Genomic DNA, 15997 nt, shown 5'->3' with positions numbered 1-15997 from the left:
ATTATATACAATTATATGTCACTGCTCAGTGAGCTAAATACATCAGCAACTGCTTTGCCAATATGTGTAGTCGCTTGCTACAGTGTGGAGTCCATCTGTACCACTGTACAAATATTTTCAGGAGGTCAGGGTTAACTTCCAGTTTGGTCAATGGTACTGTCAGAAGTTTAGTAGCCCAATCTCTGTGTTCTTTGCATAGTTGAAATGTTTATATATATATTTTTTACAGATGTTAATAATCACCAATTTCTTTTGTAATATTTGTCCATCTGTTAGCATGATATGCATCATGATCTCTGCTTTGACCCATCACCAGAGACTGAATCTCCAAGTATTTTCTTGGGATGCTAAATTTGTTGCTAATTAGTAGTTCATTATGATGAATAAATTAGCAGCTAGAGTAATAAATCTCATTATTTTACTTTCTGATGAGTCCATTTCTGGAATTATTAGAAATTGAATTGGACATTATGCCATAGAGTGATACAGATATATAAATTACTGATTTAACAGTTGCATCTGCGCCATGCTCCATAAGGGGCAAAGGTGATCTTTGCTACATATGAAGTCACCAGTAGTGATGAGTGAATTTGTTCGAAATCCAAACTTACAACTTAAATTCAACACGAATATGGCACATTCGGATTCGTGATCCGAAATGAGAGCAAAATTTCCTAAATTCGGGAACATTCGGCGAATAAATGTGGGAACGTGATTGAGGGGCAACTACAGAGTTTTTAACAGTTTTGCTAGCACAGTGCTTGTGTATGATGAGCGGGGGGACGTGGTAGATGAGTGGGGGGGCCAGGTGATATCTCAGAACAGGTCAGATCAGCGGTGCGCTTGTAATTTTTTTTTCTTCCTGTAGGCGAAAACTTTAAGTCAGTAAAGCACGGCTAGCCAATCAGAGCGCAGGAAGCATCCACACTGTTCAGACACAAAGGCTTCTGCAATTGGATGCTGAAATCACATGTCCTCTCTATATAAAAAGTGGCCATGTTCCCTCAGCGCCATTTTATCCATGTCACTGCTGGAGACAGATGCTACTCAGTGTGCTCCTGTGTAATAAGAGATATTAGCTAGATAGAAGGGTGCTTGTGTGGAAGTCAGATAGTGTAGAGAAGTCCTGTGCTGTGTACCTGTTCAATTGACCTTACAGCACATTACTGAGATTCTGAAAGAAAGAACAGGGCCCGTGTCATAGAACAGTGTTGTATTCTTCTCTATGCAGGAGTATACCTTCAATCTATTTTTGCACTTGCTAATGTGATAAAGCAAGCAAGCCCTTGTAGGCCTCTTTTTGATTTTGTGGGGTTGAAATTCAGCTGTCTGCAGAGCTTGTCTGTGCTGAGCTTCAGAGTGCATAGCACAAAAACCTTATTTTTTCGTTTGCTAATGTGATAGTGCAAGCTGTGTTAGCCCAGTTTGTCATTTTTTGGTGGGTGAACTTCATCTGTATGCACAATGAAACAAATATATTTTTTCTGTCGGCTGGCAGAGTCCATAAAATATTTTTTTGTGTCGCAAACATGATACACTCTGCTAAAAGCCACCTACTATCTTAGTGGTGATGAACCTCGGCTGTTTTCAGAGTTAAAATATAGATTTTTTTGTCTTGCTAGGCAGAGTCCACAAAAGATTTTTTTGTGTCGCAAACGTGATACACTCTGCTAAAAGCCACCTACTATCTTAGTGGCTGTGAACCTCGGCTGTTTTCAGAGTTAAAAAATAGATTTTTTGTCTTGTTAGGCAGAGTCCACAAAAAAATCAAATTTTATGTTGCTAATAGCATGCTCTTACCACAGTATCTGAGCAACATGAGTGGGAAAAAGAGAGGTAGTGGTTGAAGGGGGAATAGGCTTGGTGTTCAATGTATACGTGTGGTAGGTGGTAATGTTAGCGAAATTTATTTTAGGTTGGATTGGGGCAGGACGGAGTAGGGTCTGAGCAGGTTCCTGACCCTCATCACCAGATGTTAACCACCGGGGAGGGAGGTGATCCTGATGAGACTCAGATACCTGAGGTTATGCGATAACACATTTTATGATGATGAGGTTGAAGGTTGTACATGGTGTGAATCCAGAGTCAGGCAGCCAAGTAGCTCATCTGAGGAGGTGGAGGAGGAAAACGAGGAGTTTACCTTTCGCCCTATGGCGCAGACACGTAGTGATGCAAGCATGAGGAGCACTGCATCCTTAGACACAACAGTGGCTGTGGCCAGCAGCAATCGTGGGTCTGCAGCTCGCAGGGACAGCAATGGTTGTCTAGCCTGGGGCTTTTTTGTCACCGCAAGGGATGAGCCAACTAACATTATCTGCAAACTTCGCAATAAAAAACTCAGTTCAGTAGAGGGAAAAACTGAAATAATTTGACTACTACATGCATGAAATTTCACATGCGCAAACAACATGCGTTACGCTGGGAATCTCACTGAGCTGAAATGCGGACCATGGGACCACAACAACCATCAGCTGCCCCATCAACTGCATCCTCTGCTTCTTCTTCCTCCTCTGTTACCGTGCCAAATATTAGCATGCAGGTCTACCACCGCAGAACTTCTGGTTCTCTACCCGCTCCAGTAAGGCAGAGTGAGAGCCGGTCAGCTGTAATGGAAGCGGACATCCCTGCTGTGTTTGTTTCACTGAGCACACCACATGTTTCCCAATCCACTGTAACATCTGCACCTGCACCTTTAAAATCAAACCTATTGTGACCTTTTTTTTGGCAGGAATAGATTTGGGCGTTAAAACCTCAGAAATCTATTTTTTTCTGAACAGGAAATACTAAACCAACATTTAACTACATTTTGTGTAGATAATGTTAAAGTAAAATGGTTGTTTATTATTTCATTTAAGGACTTGTCATCGGGAAGTGGATCAAAGCAGAACTTTGTTTATATTGTGCTGTTTTTTCTAATTCATGGATATCAATGCATTACCATAAATGACTGTGGGAACACTCTCAGAGCACCAGGTAATGTAAAATAAATTAAAGTTTAATTCATGTACATGTATAAAATAATAGATATTTAAGCTAAAATGCAATATCTAAATCAGCTGTTTGAAAGAAATCCTCTTATGCTTAGGTACTTACAGACACTTTAATGGTCTTTGAACCAGATAAAAAGATGAAACTCCAAATATCATCATAATGGGCTGTTAGCTATGAATGTAATAACTTTTGTAGATTATAAGGTATTGAAGGCAATTAAAGATCTGCATTTTTTCACTAGAGGTTTATTGACTCAGATTAACTGTTTATTAACTAAGTGGTACAAATGCAAAGAAGTAAGTGAGCGTGTTGTGCAAATTAAAAATCAGATTTATTTCTCCATGAATTTCATAACTAATTTGTATTTTAATAATGATAACTGCAGCACTCTATTTTTTAAAGAAGCCCTCATATTAATAGTTTTTTCATTAATTCTGTGTATACGTGCATGTAGTGTAATGTGAGTGTATTATTATACTCACCTACCACCGCTTTCTCTGGGATCCAGCACTGTTCTTCTCTGCTTATTAGTGACATCTCAGCACTTTAACCCCTTTATGTCCAATGACGGACATAGCCCGTCATGAGCGGGTGTCAGTTCCCACACCAGGATGGGCTATGCCCACCATGACTTTGAACTGTCATCGCACGTAATCATGTAGTGACAGTTCAGTGCCGACAGCTGTCACTGACAGCTGAGCGGCACGGGAGCAGGTGCAGGGACCCATATCATCGGTCTCTACACCCAGATCGCTGTGATCGGTCAATCAATCTGACTGACTGATGACAGCATGATCGCACAGGGGATGCTGAAATATCAGCACCTCCTACCCAATTAGAGCAGGAGCTCAGCGCTGCCAGTGGCTGAGTTACTGCACTAGCAACAAGAAGTGGTGTCAGCACCGCCCCTGGCTGTTAATCACCTAAATGCTGCGATCGATTATGATTGCAACATTCAGGTGGCAGGCAGAGGGACGGGAGTTCCCTCTGCCTTCAGATCAGCTAGTGCATTGAAAAAAGTGAAAAACAAATTTAAAAATATAATATATTATAAAAATTATCATTATATATTATAAAAATATAAAAAAAATATTTAAAAATAATAAAAATATTACACTAATAAATACACATTTTTATGTAAAAAAATAATTACACATATTTGGTATTGCCACATCTGGAACACATCGATCTATAAAAATATCACATTAGTTAACCCCTTCAGTGAACGCTGTAAAGAAAAAAAATAAGAACATAAAAAAACTATATAAATGTGGTATCGCTGTAATCGTACTGACCCGAATAATAAATCTGCCTTATCATTTCATCATCATCATCATCGCTACATGCAGAACAACATAAAAGAACACAAAAAAAAATTCCTGAATTGCTGGTTTTTGTTCATTCTGCCTCCACAAAAATCGGAATCGAAAGTGATCAAAAAATGTCATGTGCCCAAAAATGGTACCAATAAAAACTTCAAAACGTCCCGCAAAAAACAAGCCCTCACATGACTCTGTCTGCAGAAATATAGTAATATTATAGCTCTCAAAATATGGCGTTGTAAAAACTAGTTTTTGCAGTAAAAAGCGTCTTTAGTGTGTGACAGCAGCCAAACAAAAAACCCGATATAAATATCGTACCACTGTAATTGCACTGACCCAAAGAATAAAGTCGTCTAATCACTTATACTGCACGAGGAACGGCGTAAAAAATAAATAAAGCCAATTCTTCACCTGCTGTTGATTTGTTCATTCTGCATGCCAAAGTTTGCAGTATTGCAGTATTGCTCGGCTCACATTTATCCTGCGCTCTACGCAGAGCGCTTACACCGCAGTTTCCATGTAAATCTCTGATATGCATGATTCAGACGGAACCCCTGGTGGTATTATACCGACGTGTTAAGGGGGCTTTACAGTATAAGCCAATGAAGCCTTGTTATGACACTCCATAGACTTACATTGTAACAGCCACTCCTGGGTCACGCAGAGCTGTGATGTCACTGAAAAATGGAACAAAGTAGTGCAGATCCTAGAGTAAACCACGGTAGGTGAGTGTATTAATACACTCACACTGCATTACATGCACATATACACAGAATTAATTAAAAAAATATTCATAGGAGGGCTTCTTTAAGTATTCACCTCACAGTTGATAAAAGCTGCTGTCATCTGATTGCTGCAGGTCAAGATTTATTCCTGCATTATTCCTACTGGAGGCCTCTAGAGTGAGGATTGTTCTTCTCAGTGGCTTTCTGCTCATAGCAAAAGGTTCCAAACAGGGAAAGCCCTTTAATGATACCCTCAAAGTGTATATGCACAAGGCTTGGTTGTCTCGATGAGTGCACCCATGTAAGGTGACCAACTAGCTAGCAATAAAAATTTCACAATAAATGTATAGTCCATAGATAAAATATAAAACATAACCTGAAAAATAAGCATGAAAATATAAACCCGCTTCTATTACAGGATAATCATTATTGGGCTTCATTCATCCAATCTATCTGATAGTAAAATTTTCAATAGCAAACCATGAGCACTTACGTTTCATTCTGCCAGTCAAGTGGAATGTTTTGTGGGGATCAGTATTGTTGTGTGTGTAATACTATGAATCACTATAGCACCAAAACATTTTAGAGATCAAAAAAACATTTACAAACACCTAGGTAGTTTTCCTTTTTTAACAGTTCCCATCAGGAAAAAAAACAGTCTAAAAAATTTCAAGACAAGACATGCAAAAATAAATATGCATTCATATGAAATTCAAGTCCAATGATTCAAGATGAAGTCTGGTATATATATGAGCCTGATGCAGCATTAGGAAAAAACAATGTTAAATGTTGTAAAGATATATTAGATCAGGTTTATCACTAATTACATTTACCTTTATCTGATAAGCTAATCTGAATCTGCTGAAATCTCTGTGGGCATCTTCACCCTGCGGCTATGATTCTGGCACCAGGTAGGCTTCTGATATCCCGACACAGCTCTTCACATCACTCACAACTTTGTGATATTTAACGTTTAAGACCTAATCAGTGCATTGGACAATGTGCGTTGTGATGGCCTACTCAGCACTGACAGACCTGGCACATAGGGAAGAGGCCTAAAGAGTACGTCACCTGCTGTATAAAAAGAAATGCCAGACACAGTGGAAGATCAGTCAATGGCCTGCAGAATGCACATATGGCAAATTAAAAGAAAAAATAGATTGAGGAGAATCAGAATTTTTTGGAACATTCAAGGCAAATATAATTTGCTTTTAACCAATTTGCTCATCTTTACTTACCATCTATCCACATTTGGCACTTATCAAACAAGACACTTGTAACCCTCATTTCTAGAATTCTTGGTTGTCCCAGCGGTTGGGCCTCCACCAATTATACATTTTTCACCTATTCTGTGAATAGTTAATAAATGAATTAAATGGGAAACACCTTTAAGTAATTAATCAGTGCAGAGTACCTGACAATGGTATAATAATAATTTTATTTTTACAACCCTTTATTTTGAAGCACTCTACAATACAGAGGAGACATGTACAAACACAATACATTACCGAGTAACACATAATTCAACAAATACCAAGTAGAGTGAAGACCTCTTCTTTCAAGCTTACAAATTATGAGGAAATAGGGGTGACACCAAAGGGAAAAAATGCTTGTAGTGTATTGTCCAGCCATCCATATGATAAATATGGGGTATTGTATGTTCTTTAAGTTTTAATGAAAAATTTCAGTGGAGGAAAACAAAGTCCAATGTTTGTTCCTCTTCTTTTGCCTCCTAAAAACCTTACACTATAATAAAAATAGCTGAAAAGACTGGCAATCCCCAATATAGTGCTTAGTCCAGACTGCCATCTTTGTTTTTCTTGCTCAGCTCTCACATCAATTTCAAGACTCCATGGAAGTGCCAGGGTGGTTCAAACAATATTTACCAATATTTACAGTGTCTGAAAAAATGCCATGATAACAACAATCTTAATGGCCAATTCCTTTTTTTACTACTTTCCTTTTTCGAAGTTGTGTCTACTAAGTTGCTTGCACTATTATGACTAACGGGTTAGTTAAGAGAATACAATTATTTTACATGATCATGGATTGTTCAAAGCAAATATTCTGAAAAATCTTGAGTATCTGTGTTGCCTTAGGTTTTTTTTCACTTTTAATATGTCATTTTTTTTCTCATTTACAAAATGTACACATAGAGCTATTTGTAGCAGCTTGTAAATGATGATATGTACCTATAATTGATTTTAGCATTCACTATCAATGACCTTATTATGACTAATGAGCTAATTAGTGGTGGTAGCAAATGCTGACATATACAGTACATTCTAGTGTCAAGCACCTGACACTCAAGTTGGAGAAGCACAGAATTAGCTGTGTTTTTATTTTTCACTAAATCTGTGCAAAACACAAGAATATTAAGTAAAAAGTATGGCAAATTATGATAAAATAATGAAAATTAATATATAAGTAATTTTTAAGTATCTGTAAAAATTCACCAGTGTATGACATTACAAAGGTTTTCCTTGTAATGGCATATGCATAACATAGAGGGTCATTCTTGCCTAGTAACTACTCTAACTTTGCAAAAACAGAGAACCATTCTAAGAGCTGGTAAAATACTGCTACTGACAAAAAGCAGACTGTCAGACATTAGACAAGCTATAAACTGGCTGAGGTTTACAAATCAACTTTTCTAACATGGTGAAATGATTTGATATGCAGGCAACATCAAGCCACCAACAACATGTTGAAAATTAAATCAACTGGACCGGATAGGTAAATTCAGTGTTCTAAATTAAGAAATGACCACATATTTAAAGGGAATCGATCAGCGGGTTTTTACTATGTAATCTACGATAAATATATGTAAATGGAGTGCACCAGTGCCAATCATAGAGCAAAAAATGACCAGGTGCAAAATACCTACATTGACAAGATAATATGAAGCAAAAAAAGAAGAAAGAGACAATGTAATATGGAAATGCACACCTATGAGTCAATAGTGTTAAATCAAAAAATTCCAAAATGTATTAATGTACACTGACACAAACATGCTAAAACCAATTAAAAACAGAAACCATGCAAAAAGACCATGTCCACAAGTAATCTATAACCTGAAAGTACAGATAATGACATAGATCAATTGCTAGGTACACTCTCCCATAAGAACATATTACAAATAACCGCCATACATCAAATACTGCAGTTTGGTTAAACAAAATGGCAGGTATAGAGGATCATATAGGCAGAAACATGTAGGTAGATAGAATAATAAAGATATAGAACTCAAGACCAGGAGTCCCTGGAGAGAATATTTAACCTCAGTATAACACCTATATAATGGCTCATATAACACACATATAACTATACAAATCCATTGTGCGGGCAAAAAACCTGAAATGCAGACTAGTGTAGCCACTTCAACCTGTCAAATGCAGTATTATTCATAGATACCTATGTGGTGGGATGAAGAGGAATGCATGTGGATATAGCAGGGAAAATGGGAGAGGGACCATAGGAGTGAGCGAAGCCCACACGTATCGCCGTCAATACGGCTTCATCAGGGCAGGTCCTGATGCTTGAGGGTCAATGCACATATATACATATATATATACACAATGTGATTACCTGGTTCCACAATCCGGTGTGCAGGGTGCACTATCTTCGGAGCAGGAAGAGGAAGTAAGTGAAAGAACAAGTCACATGTGAGATATCACATGACACCTACCCATAAGGCAATGCACTGTCAGCGCCTGCACAGACCAATGGAAAAACAAGTGTGGGCAAAAACGCCCACAAACAATATGGAGCGTCGGTGAACAAGGGACTGAATGCATATGTCAATGCGAGCATGGATTCTCGTGCAGGATGGTAAAGATTAAATACAAACCAACAGATGTGAAAGTATGCATAATGAGTAAAGAAGGAAAAGGAAGGGGAAGAAAGAACGATCAGAGATAACTAATACATAGCCCAATAAGATATGGGATATTTAACCCAAATAGTCATCATTGAAGATCCATGTATTCAAGGGGAAAACAAAAGGAAATAATGAATATGAGGAGAAAGATGTGCGCGTCCAGGTGCACATGGATGCGCACATCAGAGAATGTAACATGCAACATGCACAGCGACATTATTATATACATGTGCATGTTCAAATCCCTGAGGACAAAAAGTCACCAATAAAACATAATGGGACAAATATGTTTAGTAATGTATACTGTATATAGAGATTCTAAGATTTATTCAGGGCCACATATCACGGCCCATAATTGGTTGGGGGCGGTATGTCCCCAAGAGAAAAGGGTACCAAAGGGGTACCGCATGAGCAATATAAAATAAACCAAATGATAAATAAGTAGGATAAAGGGAATATATATTTTTTGATGTAATGAGATTGACTTCCTGTCAATTCTATGTAGCAACAGATCAAGATAGGAGAAGCTCTAGCGACATGATATAATCTTCCAGGAATGTCTTTATTAATAGAGTCCATTACCCAGTTCATATATGCAATGCAAATTGATTAAGGACCCCAAAGATAATTCATGCCAGTCAGATAAGGCATTACTGGGATGTTGCAACAATTTTTTAGGAGTTTGATTCCTGTCCTTTATAGAATAAGGTAGTCCTATCCAGAGAGAAATCCAAAGAAAAGAGCAAGAAGACAACAAAGATGAATGAGGAGGCGGATCCATAGTCTTGATCCAGGTTAACCCAGAAAGCCAGTGTAGATGAGTTCTTTGTTGAGTCCCAATGGAGCAACCGAGCATAGTGTAAATATTCCCCTGGATTCCATGAGTAATAATAATTTATGGTTACTACCACCTATGTTGTTGTTGTGGATTTTCTGTGAGCCAAAGATAGAAACATTATGAGGTTTGTCACGATGTTCTGTCAAGAAGTGTGAGGCTATAGGGGTAAGTGTTTTTTCTTTCCTAAAATCCGAAGATGCTAAATGTATAGTAGATAGATGTTTCTGAGCCCGCCTCCTCAGTTCTTGGGATGTTTGGCCTACATATACTTTAGGGCAGGAGCAAATAATTGCATAGATGACATTTTTCGTCTTGCACTTAATGTACGATCTAAGTGGATGATGCTGATTGTCCAAATGATTACAAAAATAATTTATTGTGGGACACATGTAGGGGCAGATGTTGCAATCACCACAAGGAAAGGAACCTCTCAAGGAGAAACCACGGTTCAGCCTGACAGTAGGTCTAACAAAATGGCTGGACATGAGCAAATCACAAAGATTGGGGTCCCTCCTGGAAGCCATCAGGGGTTTAGGACTAACAATAAAAGAAGTTTGTGTATCAAAGGTGAGTAAATACCAATGTTGATTTAAAATATTCCTCACCTGATTTCAACCCATACAGTAACTGGTAATGAACCTGGGCGCAGTGTCCGATGGTTGATGACGTGGGGGCAAGAGGGATTCCAGGTTTTGAATCTTTGCCCTTTGGAAAGCCCTCAATATGATATTTTTGGGGTATCCCCTTTGCTTGAGACTCTCTGCTAGCTCCCTCGTCTGTTTATAGAAGTCAGCGTCTTGGATTATTCCGTTGGATACGCAGGAACTGACCGACAGGAATCCCTTTCCAAGTATGTGATGGATGGAAGTTGTTATAGAGGAGCAAGCTGTTGGTGGAGGTGGGTTTGCGAAAAAGATCCGTAATCAGTCTCCTTTCCGAGATGGTAATCCTTAGGTCCAGAAACGTGGCGGTACTAGACGAAATAGAGTGGGTTAAGATGTTATGGGTGCTATGGTTCAAGTCACAGATGAATTGTGAGCAATCTTCCACTGTGCCCAACCAAACAAAGAAGACATCGTCTATGTAACTGTGCCAGTGGGATACCCATTGTTGGAAGGCCGTCATCTGAGACACCACCGTTTCCTCCCACCATCCTAAGAAGGTATTTGCATACTCAGGCGCACACTGTGCGCCCATTGCCACGCCTGAGATTTGATGGTAGTATTGTCTATCTAACAAGAAATAGTTATGACAGAGTATGAAGTTTAGTAAATCAATAATAAAAGAGTTATGCATGTGATTTTGATCGTCCATTCGATCAATAAAGAAGGTGAGAGCTGTAACACCATCCTTATGAGCAATATTGGAGTATAATCATTCTATATCGCAAGTAGCGATTAATGATTTGTCTGGAAGGGTGATGTTACGGCATATTTAGATAAAGTGGGAAGAGTCCCTGATATACGAGGGTAAAGAAATAGCCAAAGGCTGTAAGAAGAAATCCACATAAAACCAGCATGTTCACAGAGGCTCCCTATGCTAGAAACGATGGGTATACCTGGTGGCCGCTCGATATCCTTATGCACCTTAGGTGTTACAGGATTTTCTACCTCAATAACTTTCTTTTCATTTGGGGAGATGACTCCAAGATCACAGGCTTGATTTAGTAGCCCTCGGAATCGTTTAAGACATACCTGTGTTGGATCTGAGGGCAATCTCTGGTAGAACCGGGGGTTGCTGAGTTGTCTCGAAGCCTCCTCCAGATAGAGGTGTATGTGCCAGATGACAACGTTGCCCCCCTTGTCTGCCTCCTTGATTAGTAAACTATTGTTATTTTTAAGTCCAAGCAATGCCTTCCTCTCGGTTGGTGTAATGTTAGAGGGAGAAGATGTATGTACTGACATTTTCATGATATCCCTCCTAACGAGGTCAAAAAAGATTTTTACAGCAGGTACTAAGGCAAAAGAGAGACTAACCGCAGATTTAGCCTTTTGTGGAAACATCCGCCTACCTATAGCTGATTGATTCTCATTAAGAAGGTCCAATAGGTCTCTGAAGGTCTGGCTCTCGTCCTCCGGTAATTTCAGGGTGATATCAGGTTTTCTGCGGATCACTTGAAGGATCAATTTTCTACAGAATAGATACAAGTCTTTAGTAAGTGAAAATTTATCAAGCCCTTGTGTGGGTGAAAAGGTAAGTCCCCTTTCCAATAATGATATTTCACATGCAGACAAAGTGTAGTTATACAGGTTGATAAGTATTGTTGGAGTATTTACCTGTTCGATGTTCTCATAGTGGGTGTCAATAATAGTATCATCCTGAATAAGGGAGGAGGAGCGTCGATCATTCAGTTGCGTTTGAAATTCTGATTCCGGTTGTACTGGAATGGAGATGTGTGACCTTTGTTTCTGGTTATTCGCACGGGTCGCTGTCCTATGTTTGCGTCCACGTCTAGTGCGGCGTCTGAGTCGCTTGAGGATAAAAAACCTTCACTAGAACTGGGGGGAGCCGACAGCGGCTCATTGTCTGAAGAGGTAGACATAGATCTAGATCCCCTGATCTGGCGTCTATTACCAAGATGTCTCCATTTAAAGACTGTCTGCTTGTCAAAGTCAGTACGATCATGGAAAAACTTGCTTTCTTTTTTATTGATCACCTCCTGTTCATATTTGTCCAGGATTTCTTTAAGCTTAAATTTAAAGGGGGTAGCTTGTTCACTGTTGAATCCCAAGAGTTTAGCTTCTAATTCCTTGATAGATGTCTTAGTAGCTATAAATAGTGCTCTGTTGTGTTCCAACAACATATTAATAATGATATTGGAACATTCACCCATGTTTGTTTGAATGTAGGGGAAGGCTTCCATGACGGGAAGATAGAAACTCTCAGACCTCACGGTACGATGTTAACCCTTAGGTAGTCCTCTAAGCTACGGATATTCAAATGCAATCTAATCACAGTCTTATGAGCTCTAGTAAGTTTGACCGATAGGTCCTCAAAGGCTGAATTGGCAGTGGGAACTTCATTCACCTGGAACACATTTGTGGTCTGAGCCCGCCAGGCCGATTCTCGCAAGTCCCAATCCAAGAAATAATATATAACACACAGTGGCACCAAGAATAGGCTCCCCTGACCAAGGAAAGTGGATAAAGAGAGTATATACCAGATAATGTATACAAATTTGCCGCTGTGCATGTTGCATGTTACATTCTCTGATGTGCACGTCCATGTGCACCTGGACGCGCACATCTTTCTCCTCATATTCATTATTTCCTTTTTTTTCCCCTTCAATATATGGATCTTCAATGATGACTATTTGGGTTAAATATCCCATATCTTATTGGGCTATATATTAGTTATCTCAGATCGTTCTTTCTTTCCCTTCCTTTTCCTACTTTACTTATTATGCATACTTTCACATCTGTTGGTTTGCATGTAACCTTTACCATCCTGCAGGAGAATCCATGCTCGCATTGACATATGCATTCAGTCCCTTGTTCACCGACGTTCCATATTGTGTGTGGGCGTTTTTGCCCACACTTGTTTTTCCATTGGTCTGTGTAGGCGCTGACAGCGCTTTGCCTTATGGGTAGGTGTCATGTGACTTGTTCTTTCACTTACTTCCTTTTCCTGCTTCGGGGATAGTGCACCCCGCACACCAGATTGTGGAACCAGGTAATCACATTGTGTATATATGTGCATTGACACTCAAGCATCAGGACCTGCCCTGATGAAGCCGTATTGACGGCGATACGTGTGGGCTTCGCTCACTCCTATGGTCCCTCTCCCATTTTCCCTGCCATATCCACATGCATTCCTCTTCATCCCACCACATGGGGATCTATATGAATAACACTGCCTCTGACAGGTTGGAGTGGCTATATTAGTCTGCATTTCAGTTTTTTTGCCCGCACAATGGATTTATATAGTTATATATGTGCTATATGAGCCATTATAAACAGTACAGACCAAAAGTTTGGACACACCTTCTCATTTAAAGATTTTTCTGTATTTTCTTGACTATGAAAATTGTACATTCACACTGAAGGCATCAAAACTATGAATTAACACATGTGGAATTATATACTTAACAAAAAAGTGTGAAACAACTGAAAATATGTCTTATATTCTAGGTTCTTCAAAGTAGCCACCTTTTGCTTTGATGACTGCTTTGCACACTCTTGGCATTCTCTTGATGAGCTTCAAGAGGTAGTCACCAGAAATGGTCTTCCAACAATCTTGAAGGAGTTCCCTGAGATGCTTAGCACTTGTTGGCCCTTTTGCCTTCACTCTGCGGTCCAGCTCACCCCAAACCATCTCGATAGGGTTCAGATCTGGTGACTGTGGAGGCCAGGTCATCTGGCGTAGCCCCCCATCACTCTCCTTCTTGGTCAAATAGCCCTTACACAGGCTGGAGGTGTGTTTGGGGTCATTGTCCTGTTGAAAAATAAATGATGGTCCAACTAAACGCAAACCGGATGGAATAGCATGCCGCTGCAAGATGCTGTGGTAGCCATGCTGGTTCAGTATGCCTTCAATTTTGAATAAATCCCCAACAGTGTCACCAGCAAAGCCCCCCCACACCATCACACCTCCTCCTCAATGCTTTACGGTGGGAACCAGGCATGTAGAGTCCATCCGTTCACCTTTTCTGCATCGCACAAAGACACGGTGGTTGGAACCAAAGATCTCAGATTTGGACTCATCAGACCAAAGCACATATTTCCACTGGTCTAATGTCCATTCCTTGTGTTCTTTAGCCCAAACAAGTCTCTTCTGCTTGTTGCCTGTCCTTAGCAGTGGTTTCCTAGCAGCTATTTTACCATGAAGGCCTGCAGCACAAAGTCTCCTCTTAACAGTTCTTGTAGAGATGTGTCTGCTGCTAGAACTCTGTGTGGCATTGACCTGGTCTCTAATCTGAGCTGCTGTTAACCTGCGATTTCTAAGGCTGGTGACTCGGATAAACTTATCCTCAGAAATAGAGGTGAGTCCTGGTCTTCCTTTCCTCATGTGAGCCAGTTTCTTTGTAGCGCTTGATGGTTTTTGCAAATGCACTTGGGGACACTTTCAAAGTTTTCCCAATATTTCGGACTGACTGACCTTCATTTCTTACAGTAATGATGGCCACTCGTTTTTCTTTATTTAGCTGCTTTTTTCTTGCCATAATACAAATTCGAACAGTCTATTCAGTAGGACTATCAGCTGTATATCCACCAGACTTCTGCACAACACAACTGATGGTCCCAACCCCATTTATAAGGCAAGAAATCCCACTTATTAAACCTGACAGGGCACACCTGTGAAGTGAAAATCATTTCCGGTGACTACCTCTTGAAGCTCATCAAGAGAATGCCAAGAGTGTGCAAAGCAGTCATCAAAGCAAAAGGTGGCTACTTTGAAGAACCTAGAATATAAGACATATTTTCAGTTGTTTCACACTTTTTTGTTAAGTATATAATTCCACATGTGTTAATTCATAGTTTTGATGCCTTCAGTGTGAATGTTCAATTTTCATAGTCATGAAAATAAAGAAAAATCTTTAAATGAGAAGGTGTGTCCAAACTTTTGGTCTGTACTGTAGGTGTTATACTGAGGTTTAATATTCTCTCCAGGGACGTCTGGTCTTGAGTTCTATATCTTTATTATACTATATACCTACATGTTTCTGCCTATATGATCCTCTATACCTGCCATTTTGTTTAACCAAACTGGAGTATCTGATGTATGGCGGTTATTTGTAACATGTTCTTATGGAAGAGTGTACCTAGCAATTGATCTATGTCATTATCTGTACTTTCAGGTTATTGATTACTTGTGGACATGGTCTTTTTGTATGTTTTTTTTAAATTGGTTTTAGCATGTTTGTGTCAGTGTACATTAATAAATTTTGGAATTTTTTTGATTTAACACTATTGACTCATACGTGTGCATTTCCATATTACATTGTCTCTTTCTTCCTTTTTTGCTTTTTACTATGTAATCTGACAGCAGCAGGAGGTAGGGACAGAGACCCTAATTCTAAAGATGTATCACTTAGTTTATTGGGTGCAGCAATTAAGACAGAATCACACTTTTCTCTGTTGCAGATTTAGCTTTGTATAACCCCGTCCACTTCACTGATTGACAGCTTTCTGTGTACAATGTATAGTTAGAGAAAACTGCTAATCAGTGCTGGCGGCATGGATGTACTAGGGGACCCAAGGCAAATTGACCTGTATATCCTGCCGATAAAAAAACTGATTCT

General features: G+C 39.4%; 1 protein-coding gene across 1 annotated transcript in view; it reads left to right on the top strand.

Annotated features, from left to right (window-relative positions):
* The first annotated feature begins 2533 nt into the window (after positions 1 to 2533).
* LOC141245881 (zona pellucida-like domain-containing protein 1) overlaps positions 2534 to 15997 on the top strand; it is a 101737-nt gene continuing 88273 nt past the window's right edge. The window contains exons 1-2 of the mRNA XM_073669090.1: positions 2534 to 2588; positions 2815 to 2973. Of these exons, the coding sequence (XP_073525191.1) occupies positions 2534 to 2588; positions 2815 to 2973 (214 nt within the window). The remainder of the gene's footprint in view (positions 2589 to 2814; positions 2974 to 15997) is intronic.

This window comes from Phyllobates terribilis, unplaced genomic scaffold (genome assembly GCF_046119375.1).
Source record: "Phyllobates terribilis strain yellow unplaced genomic scaffold, ASM4611937v1 Scaffold_2__4_contigs__length_985480577, whole genome shotgun sequence".
NCBI lineage: Eukaryota > Metazoa > Chordata > Amphibia > Anura > Dendrobatidae > Phyllobates > Phyllobates terribilis.
The sequence above is the reverse complement of the archived record's forward strand: the minus strand, read 5'-3'. Positions and strand labels throughout refer to the sequence as shown.